This window comes from Fundulus heteroclitus, chromosome 20 (assembly GCF_011125445.2).
Source record: "Fundulus heteroclitus isolate FHET01 chromosome 20, MU-UCD_Fhet_4.1, whole genome shotgun sequence".
Lineage (NCBI taxonomy): Eukaryota > Metazoa > Chordata > Actinopteri > Cyprinodontiformes > Fundulidae > Fundulus > Fundulus heteroclitus.
This window is the reverse complement of record NC_046380.1, coordinates 35,603,943-35,621,426: the sequence shown is the minus strand read 5'-3', so window position 1 is coordinate 35,621,426 and position 17,484 is coordinate 35,603,943. Positions and strand designations below refer to the sequence as shown.

At 46.2% G+C, this 17,484-nt stretch overlaps 2 protein-coding genes across 4 annotated transcripts in view; one reads left to right on the top strand and one right to left on the bottom strand.

Annotated features, from left to right (window-relative positions):
• The window catches only part of si:ch211-232b12.5 (zinc fingers and homeoboxes protein 3), a 27,878-nt gene extending 16,957 nt beyond the window's left edge, over positions 1–10,921 (bottom strand). The window contains exon 1 of one of the 2 annotated variants that reach the window (XM_021311986.2): positions 10,811–10,921. The gene's annotated coding sequence lies outside the window, so the exon portion shown is untranslated. Of the gene's footprint in view, positions 1–5,106; positions 5,227–10,810 lie in introns of those variants that run through there. The other variant, XM_012854970.3, reaches the window with a different exon arrangement.
• fam83d (family with sequence similarity 83 member D) lies at positions 5,203–17,484 on the top strand. 2 transcript variants are annotated; one of them, XM_036124726.1, is made up of 6 exons: positions 5,209–5,300; positions 8,042–8,181; positions 10,436–11,332; positions 15,001–15,168; positions 15,269–15,393; positions 16,186–17,484. In XM_036124726.1, exons 3-6 carry the CDS (start codon positions 10,850–10,852, stop codon positions 17,030–17,032), a joined length of 1,623 nt encoding a protein of 540 aa, XP_035980619.1. In that variant the 5' UTR covers positions 5,209–5,300; positions 8,042–8,181; positions 10,436–10,849; the 3' UTR covers positions 17,033–17,484. The 2 variants fall into 2 exon arrangements, with proteins under 2 accessions (XP_012710423.2, XP_035980619.1); XM_012854969.3 differs by lacking the exon at positions 8,042–8,181 and having other exon boundaries at positions 5,203–5,300.

The following is a 17,484-nucleotide window of genomic DNA, read 5'->3' as shown; positions in this document are numbered from 1 at the left end:
CCTTTGCTGGCAGGGCAAAGAGAAATGGGGGTGGGGGGGGGGGGGGGACTCCTGACAGACACATTTGAATGATCGAAAAAATCTGTTTAGCAAGAACGTCTCTGCCAAACATCCATTAAACAGATTAACGTCATGTGAGTGGATCAGCTGGACACCCAAATATAAGCCAGGGACAGAGAAAAATGACTGTCCTCCACAGGGAGGGGACTGGGAACAATGGTGCCTCATTTATAAGGAGGAACGTGATCCAGCGCTGGGGGGGGCTCCAGACGGCTGACTGTCCGACTGCGATTGTTCCGTTTTCCTGCGTGTTCGGCTGGCTCCAGTGTCCAGTCAGTGTGTGTGTGTGTGTGTGTGTGTGTGTGTGTGTGTGTGGGGGGGGGGGTTTGTTCTGACAGGATGGTAATTGAGAGTCATTAGGGTCATTAGCGCAGCGCGCCTACAGGTCCCCCACTCCTGTCCAGATGAAGACCCTGGCAGGACGGTCATGTGTGGTCTGCCTCGTCTCGCCGTGTTGCCTTCAGATGGACGTGTTTGTGTTCGTAGTCTGAGACGCATGTGCTGTCAGCCAGCTTCGTGCTTCTCCTCCTCATCACACACCCTTGCCCCCATCCCCCCCCCTCCCCCCGCCCCCCCTTTACCTCCATAACTGCAGCCTCGTCCACTGGGAGACCGGTCGGTGATGCCACTCATGTGTTAACATTGCCATGGCAACTCCACTCTTCCCCTTGCCCACCACGCCACACACACACACACACACTGCACAGTCGCCTGCCCACACCCACCAAAAACAGCCAGGCACACACACACACACACACACACACACACACACACACACACACACGGTGAATTCCTTGGACTCCGTCCGGAGTGGGGCAGACCTAATCCCAACGTCCTGCTGGCCGTGTTTGAAAAGTCCACACTAGGTCTGAGGTTCCACTTTGGCCGAGGCCCGCAACAGCGTTCCTCCGCAGCTGTGTCGCTCTGGTCGATGGGGCCTGATGGGAGGAACATCACGGCTGAACAAGCCCCCAATGACCCCCTGTCTGGGGTTTTTGTCCCGTCCAAACCAGCGCGGAGGCCTGCAGGCCGAGGCGGTACGGCGCGTACCTTCTGCCCTCCACCTGGCCGCCCCGGTCGCCTGATGGAAGCTGCGGCGCCGACGACGCGAGCCCTCGCCGTTTCCAACGCTCCCGCCCGCCGCCCAGTTGAGTGACAGGCAGATAAACAGAAAAATAAGACCCTAAGTCACGCATCCTCTCGCATCACGTTTTAATTAACAACTCCCTCCGCTGCGTAGCCAAGACTACCGGCACTCGTAAGGAACATTTAAGGGCGAAAAGAACGAAAGATGGCGGCTCGGCGCCCATTGTGCCGTCCGGCTTAAAATGGCTGACATTACAGCCTCGTCAAAACCGCCAAAGCCTGGCACATGCCACGCCGCTCCCGCTGACCGAACCTTTCTTACACGGGACAGAGAAAAAGAGGCAGGGGCTCTTCCACCCGCCCACCACCCCACTAGCCTCAAGGCTTTTTTTTTTTTTTTTTTTTCAGAGCACAGACATTTCTTTTGGTTGGAACTATGCAAACATGCTGGTTTAGTGAGGCTCTCTGAGCGGGCTGGGCTTCCATACGGCATTGGTCCGACGACAAAAGCAACGCCGAGAGGGATGAAAGGCTCTAATAAAAGCGAACCTGTGTAGACCGCCGTCCTTTCAGGAAGGGTATAAATGGGACCCTCCGTCGTCGTTTTTTTGGAGAATTTTCTGCGAGGATCTGTTTGTGTAAAAACAGTTTGAAGATCCAGTTGGCATCAGACTGTAGTTTCTTTTCTCTTTTTTTTTTTTCTCCTCCCGCTCTCCTCTGAACTCCAGGAATGTTATACACTCCATGTCGGCTAAATCTGCAAATCATGACCATATGACCCTCTCCTCTGTATTCTCTGGCATGGGATTCATTTTGAGCCGCGGAAGGCAGACAAAAACACAGCGTCTGTTGCTGTTAGGAGTCGGAGCAGCGGATCCTGAGACGCGCATTATTCCAGGAATATGAGCCGTGGCGTGTCGTTCATGGGGGAATGGGCACTCTTGGCCCGCTGCGTTTTGTGTCTGTATACAAACACTCAGCCGGGGCCATAACGAAAACTACGAGCTGTGCCTAATTGCAGGGAGTGCAGGATGAAAAGCAATATGCCTGGCCTCATTAGAGCAGTTCCGAGAAGGGAGATGGAAGACTGTTCCCAGAGATCCACAAAAGGGAATTGACATTCCCCCAGTGTAAGCGCCCTACCGGAGTGAAAAAAAAAACAAAACACTAAAACAAAACCAAAAAAAAAAAAAAAAACCCGGGCACACACTGAGCTCACCGGGCCGAGCCGAGCACACACGGGCTGCCAGAGCGGCTCAGTGAGAGCTAATTTCTCTTTGTTTTGCTGGACATGGTGCACTCCTGCTAATGAACTATCGGACAGAAGAAACCCCCCCCCGCTGGAGGCGGGGCTGCTGCCCGCCACAGCTGGAGTCCTAAAACACCCACTTTCACAGTAGAACCTCATCAGGAGAGAGCCACGGACACTTCTGTCACCAATCTGTGACAAGATTGCACAGTTAAAAAAAAATGAAGGTTTTCACAAAACGACCAGAGCGCCCTTCAGTCGCAGGGGGCAGTCCAGGGACTCCAACAAAAAAAAAACATTTCAATCAGTCGTCCTATGAAAAGGGTTAATGCCCCCCTTATGTCTTGCAGTTTGTAAGACTTGCTAGCAAATATGACCAGATAATACGGGCGGATATTGGTTCTAGACCAGATTTACCAGGGGGGCCAGTGTTTGTTCATGGGAGCACAGAGCAAAAGAATGAAACAAAAATAAAAACATTTCTCTGCTTAATATGTTAAGTGAGCCGCAAGGCCGAAGAGCCACCTGCGGCTCTGAAGCTGCAGGTTGCAGATCCCTGATCTGGGAGATGAAAACCGTGATCTGAGCTCATTACGGCTGAAGCTAAAAGTGAAACACCTTCATTTCCTAATCACTGTTAATGCAAAACTGTAAAAGTAAATAAGTGAAGTTGGGCCGAGCGACCCATCAGTTACGGTTTCTGGGCTAGCGCATGTCATCATAGAAAATTATTATGTCTTGGGTAGAGCGGCCAGGACCAGTTCTACAGGGGCACTGGCCCCTGCCGCCCCTGTCTAGGGCCGCCCCTGGTGTGACTGGAGATGTCGTCCATCGTGCAGCCTCCGACTCCATGCTGAATCAAACGGCTGTTTTCACTTGTTTTTTTAAGGAATCTGAACTGCAAGGGATAATTTTTAGATCCAAATCTGAAATATTTAAACTCAATAACCCTCAGCCGGACAGTTCTTCACTGAACACAGATTCTTTAATACGTTATCTATAAAACCTTTATCCCTTTAGTGAAAAAAAGGAAAATTTTTAATTTCTTCTTGGAAAAACTGAAATGTATAAACTAGTGAAACATGGACAGAATTATTGTCCACTGATAATTCATTTAATGAAACCTTACAAAGGACGCACTATCCGTCCAAGAACAGCCACTGTACAATGGGCTAGAAGTGGGCTCCTCTGGTTAGGGCGGGCCTGGGTATTTTACAGCCCGCAGGCCAAATCCAACCCATTACATATCCCAAACTGACTCGTAGTGATCAACACAAGATCTCAAATTAAACATGCACAAAGTGTTCATTTGAAAATGAAAAGCAGGATGCTGTCATAGCTCTGTTGGTGCGTGCCCCACAGCCGGATCTTACTGTAGTGAATTAAAATGCTCATTTTTGACAAAATCACCACATGATGAGTGTACGCATGATTGACATTGCAAAGGATTCTTGGGTTCCTTTTTACTTTCTAATAAATTGTCTGCTGGATGGACACTTAGTGCCAAATTAGTATGTTTAGATACATGCAAGAGACGATAGCAGCTATCCTAAGAATGGAAGGTGACAGAGTGAAGCAATAATAGTGTAATCCAGTTTACTAATAGTGCGCCTTCTCCTGAGTAAATGGTGAAATACAAAAACATGATAAGATAAGATAAGATAAGATAGGCTTTATTGATCTCACAATGGAGAAATTCACTTGCCACATCGGCTCATACAAGAAGGTGCAGAGTAGGAAAGGTGCATTCAGTTATATACAGTGAGTCATACAATGGATCAATGGATGCTATTGTTTAGTTAGAAGATTGTGTGTGTGTGTGTGTGTGTGTGTGTATATATATATATATATATAATGTATGTATGTATGTATGTATGTATGTATATATATATATATATATATATATATATATATATATATATATATATATATATACAGAGAGCAAGAGAGAGAAAAATTGTTGAGTTATCCTCAACATTTGACACAGTTACTCAAGTGTGCCCCCCAGGGTTGAGGGCCTGCTATAGTGTGGGACCGGCCCTGTTCGGTGCGCGTATGGCACATGTTGGCAGGAGGAAGAGGAGGAAATCAGAAAAGCAAATGAATCCAAATATAAAGGCCTACCTTGGGGCGTGAGGGAGGGAGAAAAGTCATGAAGAGTGAGAAGAAAAAATGAGACAACCTGAACACGCATGAGTGGGGGCGCTTGCGTTCAAAAGTCTTTCACAACTAAAAAAAAAGCGCAGTGGAGAAACACGGCGCGTTGTGCAATAATATAAGCAGCTCCGCCACATAGTATAGAGAGGGAGCGCAGATCCAGCAGAGCGGGGGGGGGGGGGGGGATCCGCTGCTGGAGCCCGACTGTAACAAACTGCCGAGTTAACCCGTTTCACTCCGCTGCCACGGCTGTGGGGCAACACGCCGCCTCGGAGCCGACCTCCCGACGGCGCTCCGTACAACCTTATATTCCCCAAAAATCCTCCACTCCCCCTTCCTCCACCTACTGTCGCCATTTTATACATTGGCGACTTGATATGTGCTGCCTTCACCGCGGCACCAGCCGAAATTTTATATTCAACAGCGACATATAAATTCAGTAAACAACTTTGGAAACCGCACCGCGGGGATATACCGAGGTGTGTGTGCGTGTATGTGTGTGTGTGTGCGTGTGTGTGTGTGTGTGGGCTGTGGGAGAGTGGTTGAGTCCTTACCTCAGCGGCGGCCGCGGAGGGAAAGATGGAATCCGACATTAATACATAAATAAATGATTTTGGCTCCGCTCGTTTCGCTTTGAGAAGAATGAGAAGAAGGAGTCGAGTAAAAAAGAAAAAGAAAGAAAGGGGGCGGCAGCTCTCCTCAAGTAAACCCGGTGAACTGGGGTGAACCCGTCGGTGACCACGGCAAGGTACGTTACATTGCACTACCTTCCCAAAGCCGTCGGCTCCGCTGTACGAGGACGGCAAAAAAAAACAACTACGGTCGGCGGCGCAGGACGAGGGAGCTCCAAAAAATTATAGCGAGTGTATTTCCTATGAACACGTGACGCGGAGCGTCATCCAAAATCCAAAAGCCTTTTCATCTGAAATTTTGGAGAGGGGCGGGGATGAGATGGGGATGTATGCATGTGTGTGAGTGAGTGAGTGAGTGAGGGAGTGAGTGCTTGTACCAAAAAAATGGAGGGTGCACTGATCCCTCTGCACATTTGGGTTTTATCTTCGTAGCGGGGGGGGAAGCAGTGCGCGTGGATTCGTTGTTTAAATTGGGAAGCTCATCTAAATTCGTGCGCTCTGACGTTTCCCCTTCCAAAAAAATCTAATTAATTAAGTCACATGCTTTTCCAGTAGATGTCTGTCTTATTTGGGAGGAAGAGGAAGAGGGGAGAAAAGGACCACTTGATGGGCTGCGCTGCGTATCGCCGTCGTGGGAGCTGTCATTTAAAGCGCATGCCTGTCAGCCCAACGGCTCAAATGGACATTTTTACGCACACGCGTAATTATTTGAGAGCAAATTAGTGCAGATGGGCCGTAACCGTAGCCTGACCACCCGTGTGTGCGTGTTTAAACGCAGGGGGGTAATTTCCCTTGAATCAAATTAGAGCTGCTGTACTGATGCGCGCCCTGTAAAATGTGATTTGCGCGGCTGCGGCCCTTCTGACCCCGTTGGCCTTTCTGTGCGTAAAAGCGCCGAGAGAGAGAGAGAGAGGAGCGCGCGGGCTCCAAACACGAAAAGGAGCACGCTGGCAATAATGCGTTGCAGGACAATAGAGTGCGTGAAAATGGGATTAAATGAAATAATGTCACATAAGATAGTAGAAACGGAACGGAATCTTGGAGGTGATTTGGTAACAATATCATTCTGAAGGCCTTGACGTTTTGGCACGCATGTTTCAAAGGTATATCGATATAACTGATTTATTAATGTGTAGATCTATATAAGGATCTTAAGTTAACAAGTGGGTGGACTGTACTGGCCTACCCAGAGGCCTTCTGTGCATGCAGCATAAATATACTCTGAGTAGAAGAACACATGGAAGCAGTTCTATACGCCTCCAGTATGACAAAAATGGATCTAAGGACATATGTCCTTACCAGATTCAGAAGTTGCCAATAGCTGTGTAGAGTCAGGAGGGGGGTGGGAACGAAATATCTATGAGACGGATGAATCACCCATCATTAAAGCATAAACCCTCTGGATCGCAGGGTTGCAGAAGAGGCATGACCTGGTGTAAGCAGGCTATAGCGCGTGATGACTAAGTCTAAGTCTCTGATTAAAATTATATTTGCATGTCCTAAAGGGTTGGTGTAGGAAGCTGGAGGACTTCTTGGATGGTGTTTCATTTTACCGTAATACTCAGTTTAAATGTATCGCTGCCATTTAGATAAACTAAATGTGCTCCCCCCCCCATATTTCTATTGCTTAATGAATAAATCCTCGCATAAGTAAAAAGAATAAAATTCAACTTGCTTTCTTTAGCTCATCTCACATGGTCCACATGTATGTAAAAACCGCCAGGAACACAAAACCTAGATGTTGTTTTGTTTTTTTGTTGAAAGGTAAAACCTTTTAATATATATAAACATAGATTCGGGCCTTGAAGGGTACCTGAGTGCTGTCCTACAGTTTAGCTAAGTTTCACCTATTTTTTAATTTTGATATTCAACATATTGCATGTCCTGATTTGAACAGAAGCTTTCGTTAGTTCATCTTTCACGTTTAGCCTTCCTGGCGAATATGTAAGAAGCCCCCCCAAAAACAGTCTGATGTCTTCTCTGAAAATATTAACTTTCTAACACACGTGTCAGGGCCTTGACCATGACCTGTGCTGTCACTCAATTCATTTTAATCTCTTCTACTTTTCTTCTGATTTGGTATACTTTTCAATAGAAGATTGTGTAATTCTGTTTCAAGCGGAAAATAAAAATGTATCCCACACATCGCTCATTTGGTTGTATTTCCATTTTCATGAATAAGCATATATATATATATATATATATATATATATATATATATATATATATATATATATATATATATATATATATATATATATATATATATATATACACACACACATATAAATACACACACACATGCCCTTGAGGGGGACCTTAGTGCTGTTACCCAAAACTGATATTTAAATGTTCCCGAATTTGATTACATTCTTTTAAGATTATAGGATCAAACTATACTCTACAATTGAATATGAATCTGTCCATACAGCTGGACTGGACTGAATATATTATTGCTGTATAGCTGTATGTGTGTTGGACCTGTTTGTCCTGTGCTTTAAGATTACCTTTCTTGTTAACGGAAGGAATTGAGCTGAAGTGATATTTCATGTTTAGCCTGCCCGACAAGCTCCATGTCTCTGTAAAAGCCATGAACACCCCAGTTGGATGTATTTTCTAGATCATGACAAAGGCTAAGCATTTTATGTAAACATTTAGGCCCTTGACAGTGACACTGTGCTGTTATTCTAAAAATAACAGTGAACTTCTCTTATTTTTCTGCAACATGTCTATTTCTTTTATATAAATGATGTTGTAATTCAGTCTGATGGTGAAAGGAAGCATGTAAAACCAAGTTTACACGTGCAAGATTTAATAAGTTATGGTTTTAAAATGTTTTTTATAATTTTTTTCCCAGTGATACCAGGTGACCTGAGTTCTTCTCTTGGTTGTATGGAGCATAGAGTATAGCACATCCCTAACCCTCCCCCACCCGTTGCTGCTCTCTGTGGGTCAACTAGTTGAAAGAAGGTTTCAACACATTTCACTCGCTGTCAAGTAACACAGTTTGAGCTGTTTTGTAATTTCCAAGCCTGGACGTTTATGACATGGACACTAAAAGTCGCTTTTTAAGGGGAATGCTGTTTTTTTTTCTCTTTAATTAAACAAGTGGCAGACTATAAGTGCTGAACAGCAAGCACCTGGGTACTCAAGCTGTTAATCTGATAAATTACCTGGGATATAGATCGCCATACTGTTTCTCTATAAAAAGCAAAATAGTTTGTTCTACCAAATGAACAGCCAGTGGTTATTCTATAGTTTTGCTCAAGTCTATATCAAAATCAAAAAAATATTCTTGATAATCATGCTAAATTGGGTGTTTCATATTTTGTAGGAAAAACTGCTGCCTTTCCATTTAGAACTGAAATACCACTATGGTAAATCTGATTCCTGATCATAATGGATCAGCACAGAGTGGAGATCCAGCTCTTGACACTATGCTACCAGAAAAATAATCTGGTTATCCACAAAGACAAAATAAATTATTATGGACTTCAGGAAATCTAAACACACCACACACACGCCCCTCTCAATACATGGTGAGGAGAGAGTTGATAACTACAGGTTCCTGGATGTCTACATATCATACCAGGTGAGGAAAGTCCAGCAAACTTCCTCAGGATGTTAAAGGGTACATGTCATGCTTTTAATGCCTGCCTTTTAACATTTAAATCATTAAAGTTATGGTTTATATAAAGTGTACTGCAATGCTTTGGTCTAAATTCCTTGTTAGTGTTGCCCCATTAGCCCTTTTTTTGCTCCTGTTCTGAGGTGCAACTGATTTTGGTGCTGTCTCTTTAATTGCAAAGGAGGCACTTCATGCCCCACCCCTCCTCCTTTTGCAGTATGCTGGGGGACCATAGACATAATATAAGAGTAGACGCGTCATTGGGCGGGTTCTGCCTATGCTGCGATGCGTCAGAGCGTCCGCCATCTTAAATGTGGCAAATCTGCAGTTACTCAGTCACTTAAACAGTATCAGAGGGACTTTAATCTCTGAATATACTTTGTATTCATAGTATTTTTTTGTAATAGAAGTTTATTTTCGTATCCCTTTAGCTTCATTCTCCTGAATTTATTCTCCTAAAGAATAAAAATATTTAAAATAATCTAACCTGGTCCTATTACTCCAGGAGTGAAATAATTCTACAAACTGTGATTATTCTGGAAATGTTCCCCCTTAATTCTCATAATATGATGTTTTTATCATAACATTATCACTTTTGTGTTTGTTTGATTATTTTTACTTTATTGACCTAGGACTTTTTTTCCTCATATTATTAATTTTACCTCTTTAATACTCACCCAAAAAGTCTGTTCCTAAAGGTTCACATGTGACACGGTTTTATGAAATAATGAAGACCACAATGTTTAGATTTAACAAATTGATCCTTATATTCATAATACACACACACATATATATATATATATATATATATATATATATATATATATATATATATATATATATATATATATATATATAAATAAAATAAAATATATATATATATATATATATATATATATATATATATATATATATATATATATCTATGTGATGTGTGTGTGTGTGTGTGTATTTATTGCAGCACAAGAATGTGGCATCTTCTCTGATCCACGTTCACAATAACAAAACTCAACTTTTTTCTGCCACATACAATATGGCGGTGACGTTGACGTGCGAACCTGCGCCCTATGACGCGTCTACGTATATATGATGTCTATGTGGGGGACAGTGTAGGGAATTGCGTAGGTTTTACACCCAACAACCAAACATTCTGACTTATCCACTTATAGCTTTGGCATCCTAGAGCTTGGACAACAAAATTGCAGTGAAAAACATAAAAATAGTGATTTGCGAAATTGATCAGCTGGAAGTCTGTGACGTTGTTTAGCAGCTCAGCAGCAAATACTGTGACGTAATTGTTAAAAAAAAAAAAAAAAAACTTAATGGCGAACAGAGAAAACTGAGCGACTTCAAAATAGGACCCAAACAGAATATAAAGATATCTACACAGCACCTGGAGAGATGGGTGTTCACCTCCCCTCAGCAGCTGCTCACAACCCTCTCCTTTTTCTTTTTTTTTTTTTACCTCAAACACCAAAAACATAAGATGCCTTCCCAGGTCATTTTATAGCCTAAACATAATTACCACTCAACCATGTTAAATATTCTTACAGTTTTGTTTAAAATGACTTTGTGTTTAATATTTTATGTAAAAAAAAAATAGTAATTTTAAACTCTCTTTAGATTGCAGTTCAAGTTCAGTCAACCTTTTAGAGTCAACCAGAAGGCGCGGGAACCTGACTTCTCCTGATTGAAAGGAAAAGTTGTCAGAGTGAGAGGTCTCAGGCCTAATCTGCTCTCTGCACTGCAACCGGATCCCAGCGGAGCAGGAGGGTCTATAAACATTATATACGTGGGAGGGACTGGACGAGAGGTTTGTTTGCCTCCGAACGAGCCAATGGGAGCCGCAGCAGGCCAGACTGACGTCCTGAGTGGACGAGCCCGGAGCCACCAATCAAGTTAGACCAGCGCCCGCCAGCCAATAGGGAGGCAGGACAGGCGGCGACGAGGGAAGCGACAAAATACAAATTTCTCCTTCCTTGGAGGTGAGGACGTTACCTGCGCTGCTGCTGTGAACGGAGGGAAGAAGCTCCAGCCATGGCCCTGTCGCAGACACTGGACGACTCCCCTTTGAGGCTGGCCCCGAGACCCACCGGGACCGACGGCCCGGACCCGCAGGAGGTCTACAACGAGAGGCACCGCCTGGCGCTGGAGGAGCTGCTCTCCGGCGGGGTCGACAACTTTCTGGATTTCCTCAGGAAGGAGCGGATTCCCAACTTTCTGTCGGACGACGAGATCCAGCGGATCCGGGGCAGCGCGGTGCCGCCGCCGCGGTGCGTGTCCCTCCACGGGGAGGAGCTGGAGCAGTCGCTCGGCGGCTCGTTGGACTGCTCCTCGGTCACGTATTTCCCCGAGGTGTCCGACGTGGAGCCCCCGCTGCTGGAGATCGGCTGGCCCGCCTTCACCGCGGGCTCCTACCGGGGAGTGACGCGGGCCGTGGCGCACTTCCAGCCCAGCTACGGAGAGAGTATCTACGCCTGCAAAGAGGCTGCGCGGCGGATGATCAAAAGTGCCAGAGAGGTAAACAACCCGGAAGCAAGAGCATGTCCTCTGAACCCACGCGTCGGTGTTACGCGCTGCTCCTCCGTGGAGCGCCAGTAGTTTTAATACTGCACTTTGACCTTGAAGGCTGCAGATTTGTTTTCTAAAACAGACTTATTGTTATTGCTGTTGTTGTTATTGTTATAATGCATTCATCATCCAATCACAGACCGTTCTCTAGATACAAGATGAATTCCCGGAAAATTCCTAAATCCTCTTTGACTCTTCCCGGAAATGCGCTCCAGGCTGTCCCCCATAGACTTAGACTGACGTTTGTGTTTATCGCGTTCAGTTTGAGCTTTTCCCAGTCAGACGTGGTCGCAGGGCAGATGCTTTTATTCTACATCTGTGACAGAAAACAGCTTGAAAGCGGGATGCGTCACTCTAATCCGCGGCTTTTATTATACCGAGACCTTCCAGCTTGCAGGAATCTTTGCAGGCGGAGCTGCACCCCAGGCCCCGTGTAGGACCTGCGTGCCAGATGTGCCTGGACTCGCTTTGCTCACCTGCAGACCGACGCGCCGTGCTCCCTGATTCATCAGAAAATCCTCCCAACACACATTTAGTCTTTGATTTGCACCTTCAAGACAGCGTGTGTTTCCCAGGCCCTCCGCTTACAGCTGGAGGATGGGAAGGCGTGGAGCTGAAGTATTTTCCAGGCCTGAATTGGTATGAAAAAAAATAAAATAAAACAGAACAGGGAAAGTATGTGCGTTTCTAGTCTTTTTCCCATCCCGTTCTGCAAAACATGTATCCATCCGTCTGTCATTTTCCATTCATCCCCAGGATAAGGAGTAAGGCTACACAATTTTTTTCCAAAAAAAGTAAAATAACTGGATTTTTTTTTTGGGAATGACCATGACCTTGATTACTAAGAGTCTTCGCCAGCAAAAAGTCTACACAATATAAGAAAGTCATGCAATGACACAATTGGTGTAAAATATTTTGACCGCAATATCAGTTGTGACACAATGTGGGTTTTTTTCCACAACTGTTTCTCTCTGCCTTTATACTTCTAAGGCTCTCTATGACTTTTAGCATGGTAGGCGCTGTCACCTGTTGCAGATGCAGTGGGATAGCATAGGAATATCATCTCGTTTCCCTCAGTGGGGAAATCCAGGTGTAATGGCAGCAAAGTGAAAGGCAAATGGAAGCATGCAGATTCACACAAAGGTAAAAAAATGTATATTTGTAAACCAAAAATTAGAATAAGAGACCACATTAAAGGCGAGTTTCCAACACAAGCAAAACAGTTTGTTTAAAAATAGCAAGCTTGGATTCAAAGAAATGTGCAACTGTGTAGGGTGATTGAAAAAATTGACAAACCTGCATATAAAGAGCAAAGTATGAAATAAATAAAGATGAAAAGAAAACAGCAGGGATGAGGCTCCATGTATGGCAGACCAAACGGTCCCTTTGCAATGTTGAACACACGGATATAGCAATGGTCATCCATGTGCAGCCATATCTAAATGGGACAGTCTTGTCATTTCCTCATCAGTCTGACAATAGTAAAACTAATAGAACGTTTTGTTTGAAAAAGTGCCCTTCTTAACACTCAAGACAAGTTAGAAACGACAAAGAACAGTAAACGCAGCACAGGTGATTAAAAACGTTACAGGGAATATGCAGATTTAAAAAGGTGAGTTTTTAGGTGCAGCGTCGTCATGCTATGGCAGGTTGTGAGCGCTTGTTAGGGGCTCTTATTGCTGTCTGCTAAATAGAAGAGCCTGTTGAACTGCTTCAGGCAGCGAGGACTCATGCAGATGTGGTTAAATCCGGCTTCAGAGAGTGAAGCCCTGCCTGGTCTTCCTTCATCCCGCTCACTTCACCAGGTGATCTTAGTCCCTGTCTGTGCTGTGGAGCTGCAGATGCAAAAGGTTGGAACTAATCTCCGTACAGGATTTTTACTTCCTAAACCTGGATTTCCCACCTCTGTACTCTCGTGATATTTTGGGCAGTTTTGCTGAGTTCAGGCAGACCCTCCACTCCGGGTCCCGTTGGACCGTTAAATCTGAGAGGCTGGTAGGAAGTCAAACGGACCAAGACTGCATAGATACGGGTTAAGATCGGCAAACTTTTAGCTGCAGGCAGAGAAAGTGGACCCGGGGACCCGCGTGGCGTTCTGTCTTTAAAGCCAAGCACATACGCTGCAAGAACAGACGCCTTTGTTCTCGGCCGCGAGAAGAAAAGGCCGGCGTTCTGTTCTTGCCGTCCTGGTTTCGCAGTTCTTGCACCTTGCTGTTGTCGTTCATCTGTGCTGTCCTGACCTACGAGGACGTCCAAAAAGTTCTGCTCTTGGGTTCTTGTGATGCATGAAATGTCCTGGCCAGAAGAAAGCTTTGTTCTTGTTCTTGTTCATGCAGCCTCGGGCTTCTCTGTTCTTGCAGAGCATCTTGTTCTACAGACAGAAGAGCGTCCATGTGCTGCATTAGAGGAACTAGTGCATACAGTCAGCATGTTGTTGTTGTTTTTTTTTTTTTTGTTTTTTTTTACTCACGCGCAATCTCGCGATGTTTGTCTCCATCCATCCATTGTCATCCATCCATTTATCTCGTCTCTGTGTTTTTTGTTTTTTTTGTTTTTTTTCTCCCAGGCGCCATATTTAAATCCTGACTGCTGTGGAAAGGTCAGCCATTAATTCATTGTGAACTTTAGTGTATTTATACTTAAAAAAAAATGGCACAACCAAATGAGAGCTTCGGAAATTCTGTGTGGACGTATTTGTTATTCTTATTCTATTTTATACAGATCACAAAAGTCGACAGTAATGTTGAAGCAGCAAAGAACCAAAGGCCCTAGCAAAAGGAAACCAATAAATAGATAAACCAACGTTTTAACCAGCTGTAAGCTGACTGCCGCTGAGCACGCCGTTACTCAGAGTCCATCCCACGGCGAGAGAGGAAAGGCCCAAAAGTCTTTGAGCGTTTACGCCTCAGTTCTGTTGGCACGCGACGTCGTGTCGATTTTTAATTGTCACAACGGAACGATGGTGGAATTTGGAAGAGAAAACGGGCGTGAGCCCAGTATGAGGTCCTTTTTTGTTCTTCTGCGCTGGGAACCGTCTCCGCAGGTATAAGGGAGCCAGTCGGCGTATCAATGCCGTGTTTACTGGTGTGCTCAAAGGAACGGCCTTCATCTCTGCCTCTGCATCCGCACACAGCAGCCCTGAGAGCAGAGCGGGGGGGGGGGGGGGGGGCATGACAAGCTGCATTTGAATAATACCAGTTCGAAGCTTCGTATTGAAGGTACACCCATGTCTAATCCTCCCCATGCAGCCTTCACCGCGGCGTGCCAAATTCCACCCGCCCCTGTGAGGCAGACGAACCTCGGCGCCTCGAAAAAAAAAAATAAAAATCCCCAAGAAAGAAAGAGGAAAGCCCTGCTGCGCACCTACGTTCCCTTCTGCATAAAAGTCATTTGTTTGCTGACCAAGCATCGCGGCCGATTGCCATGGTAACGGGCCACAGTCAATAGAGCGCGCGTTACAGCGAGTGTGTGGCAGAGCTTCACGGCGCTGCCTGAACGAGGTCTCGTGTCTGATAATAATGAAAACACAATCATGTGCTACATCTGTGAGCCCGAGCAGGAATTTTATTATATTACCTCTGTGATTTTTATTTTATTTCCCCCCCACACACCTGCAGGTGATCGCCATAGTGACGGACTCCCTCACAGACCTGGATGTCTTCAAGGACCTCCAGGAGGCGTGCTCCCTCCGCAGGGTCCCCGTCTACATCCTGCTGGACCAGTCATGCGGCGCCGCCTTCCTGAAGATGTGCGCCAACGTCGGCGTTCGCCTCGATGACCTGCGGGTATGCGCTCGCTTTGGGTCAGCTGGCTGTGCCTTTTTGTGGGCACGGCGTGCACATCAGATAAGCGTCGCATTAAAACATTTGCCCTTAATCCTTTCAGCACATGAGAGTGCGGACCATAGCCGGCACGACCTACTACATGAGGTCTGGAGCCAGGATTACCGGGAAGGTTCACGAGCGCTTCATGCTGATCGATGGAAACAGGGTGGCGACGGGCTCCTACAGGTACGGCGTCACAGCGAGGCAATGTATCAGGATTTAAAAAATATCAAGAGATAAGATGAGACTATATCGCTTGTATGGAGATTGTCTATGTTTTGTTATAATTACACTTTTATGTGTTCCAGTAGGTTATTTTTCAGCTGTTTCTCATTTTTATCTACAGCTGTTTGTTAAAAGATGTGCCTGTCAGACATTTTGGGTTGAAGTTGTGATTCACAGATGCCCTTTTTATGACTTTATGAAAAGAAAAACATATGAAGATAAATGTCGTGTATCGGCATTCAGCCATATATCGCCAGGCCCGAGTCGCAACCACAAACCTGGTGTGGTACACCAACACACAGCGGCGCGTCGTTGTAAAGAGTTATGCAACTTGTTTTGTCCAAACAAATCTGAAAAGTGTGGAGTGCATCCGTGTTCAGCCCCCCTGAACACTCCCCAAAGTCTTTTGGGGAGTGTCTCTACCAGCTTTGCACGTCCACAGGTTGATTTTTTTGGTGATTTTTCCGTGCAAAACAGCTGAAGCTCGATCAGATTAGACCTCCGCCCCAGTCTCAAGTCTTTTGCAGCTTCTAACAAAACATCTTATATTTATCCCCTTTTCTATAAGCCACCCCTGCCTTGAGCTGTGCTTTTTATTTCTTATTTTTAATCCCTGACCTGTCTGGCGCCTTCTGTCTGCAGACCACCGGGCCGTTGGTGGAAATGGGGCTTTGTACAAATGCACGGAGCTTGTTGGATTACTTGTCCCGTCCTGTTTTCACGCAGCCTGTTTAACCTTCTCCCTGCTTCCAGGTTTAACTGGACCGATGGCAAGCTGAACAGCAGCAACCTGATCGAGCTCTCTGGTCAGATAACGGAGAAGTTCGACGAGGAGTTCCGCGTCCTCTACGCCCAATCCCAGCCCATAAACGCCCGCGGGCCTCAGGGCGTCCGAGGCAGCGGCGTCCCTGAGCATCTCGGCGTCAAACACTCGGCCACCTGCTCGCCGCGCGCGGCCCCAGAGAAGCACGCCTTCCCGGCTCATCTGACGAGCACGCCCAGCGCTAAGCCCCGGACGTTACCGTTTCAGCCTCTAGGTCAGCCCTCGTCCCCTGGCAGTAAAACCCTCGCGGCGTCTGACTCCTCCACCATCGGCGGGGCGGCGATGGAGCAGAAGCTCATGCAGGAGGAGGTCCTGGCCGGCAGCATCAACGGTCAGTTCCCTGCAGAGAAAAACGCAGCCACCCCCGCCGCGTCCTCCTGCCATGCGTCAACTCAGACCAGCCCGTCGGTGACGGACGGCGACACCCAGACGGACGCTCAGCACCTCAGCCCGAACACGGCGGCTAAAAAACCACGACAGGACCGGTCTCCCCGGCCCCCCCACGCAGCACCGGACACTACGCTAAAGGAGACTTTCCACAAGCTGTCCAGAGAGCGGCAGCACCACTACTCGGCCATCCGCTCCAAACTGGAGCACATGGTGACTTCCCTGACCGAGAGGCGAGAGCTGGCGGACGTCACCAACGCCAGCCAGGGCCTCGGAGCTCCCAGCGGCAGGCAGAGGATGCACAAAGACTGCGTGCTGGAAACGAATCCCAGGCCGCCCGCTGAATGTGGGGGCATGGGCACGTGGCCAAGAGCCAGATGTGCGCACTAGCTTTCCTGCAGGGACTTCAGCGCTGGAAGGGAGTGGAGAACGGCCTGTTGAAATGCTTCTTTGTTCTAAATTAACACTAAAGGTTCACGCAGAAGAATTTCAGATCTGTTCCTTTTTTTTTCTATTTACTTCCGAGTCTGCATTTAAAAAAAAAAAAAAAAAAAAGAAATTCTTCTTAACAATTCTCTTCATGTTATGGTGCTGGGTTAAATTAACATTAAAATCTTGCAGCAATTTTAACCAAGGAAGTCGACGGGATTAACATAACGAGCCTATAGTGTCTGAGACTGAGTCAAATCTGCTGTAGTATGGCTGAATCAAACCAAACAAAGCGCTGTTTCTGTTGTTTTAAACATGCCTTGGGCTGCTGTGACTACTTCCAAAGACGGCGGCGGAGAGCAGCTGGCTCTCGCTGCGCCTCGAAAATAAAGCCGTGCTTCGCTACGTACCGA

Excerpts from the sequence above, each read along its gene's own strand:
- fam83d (XM_012854969.3), top strand. The coding sequence starts at position 10,850 with ATGGCCCTGTCGCAGACACTGGACGACTCCCCTTTGAGGCTGGCCCCG. Across the intron at positions 11,333-15,000 it reads TGATCAAAAGTGCCAGAGAG|GTGATCGCCATAGTGACGGA; the intron begins GTAAACAACCCG and ends ACACACCTGCAG. Across the intron at positions 15,394-16,185 it reads GTGGCGACGGGCTCCTACAG|GTTTAACTGGACCGATGGCA; the intron begins GTACGGCGTCAC and ends CCCTGCTTCCAG.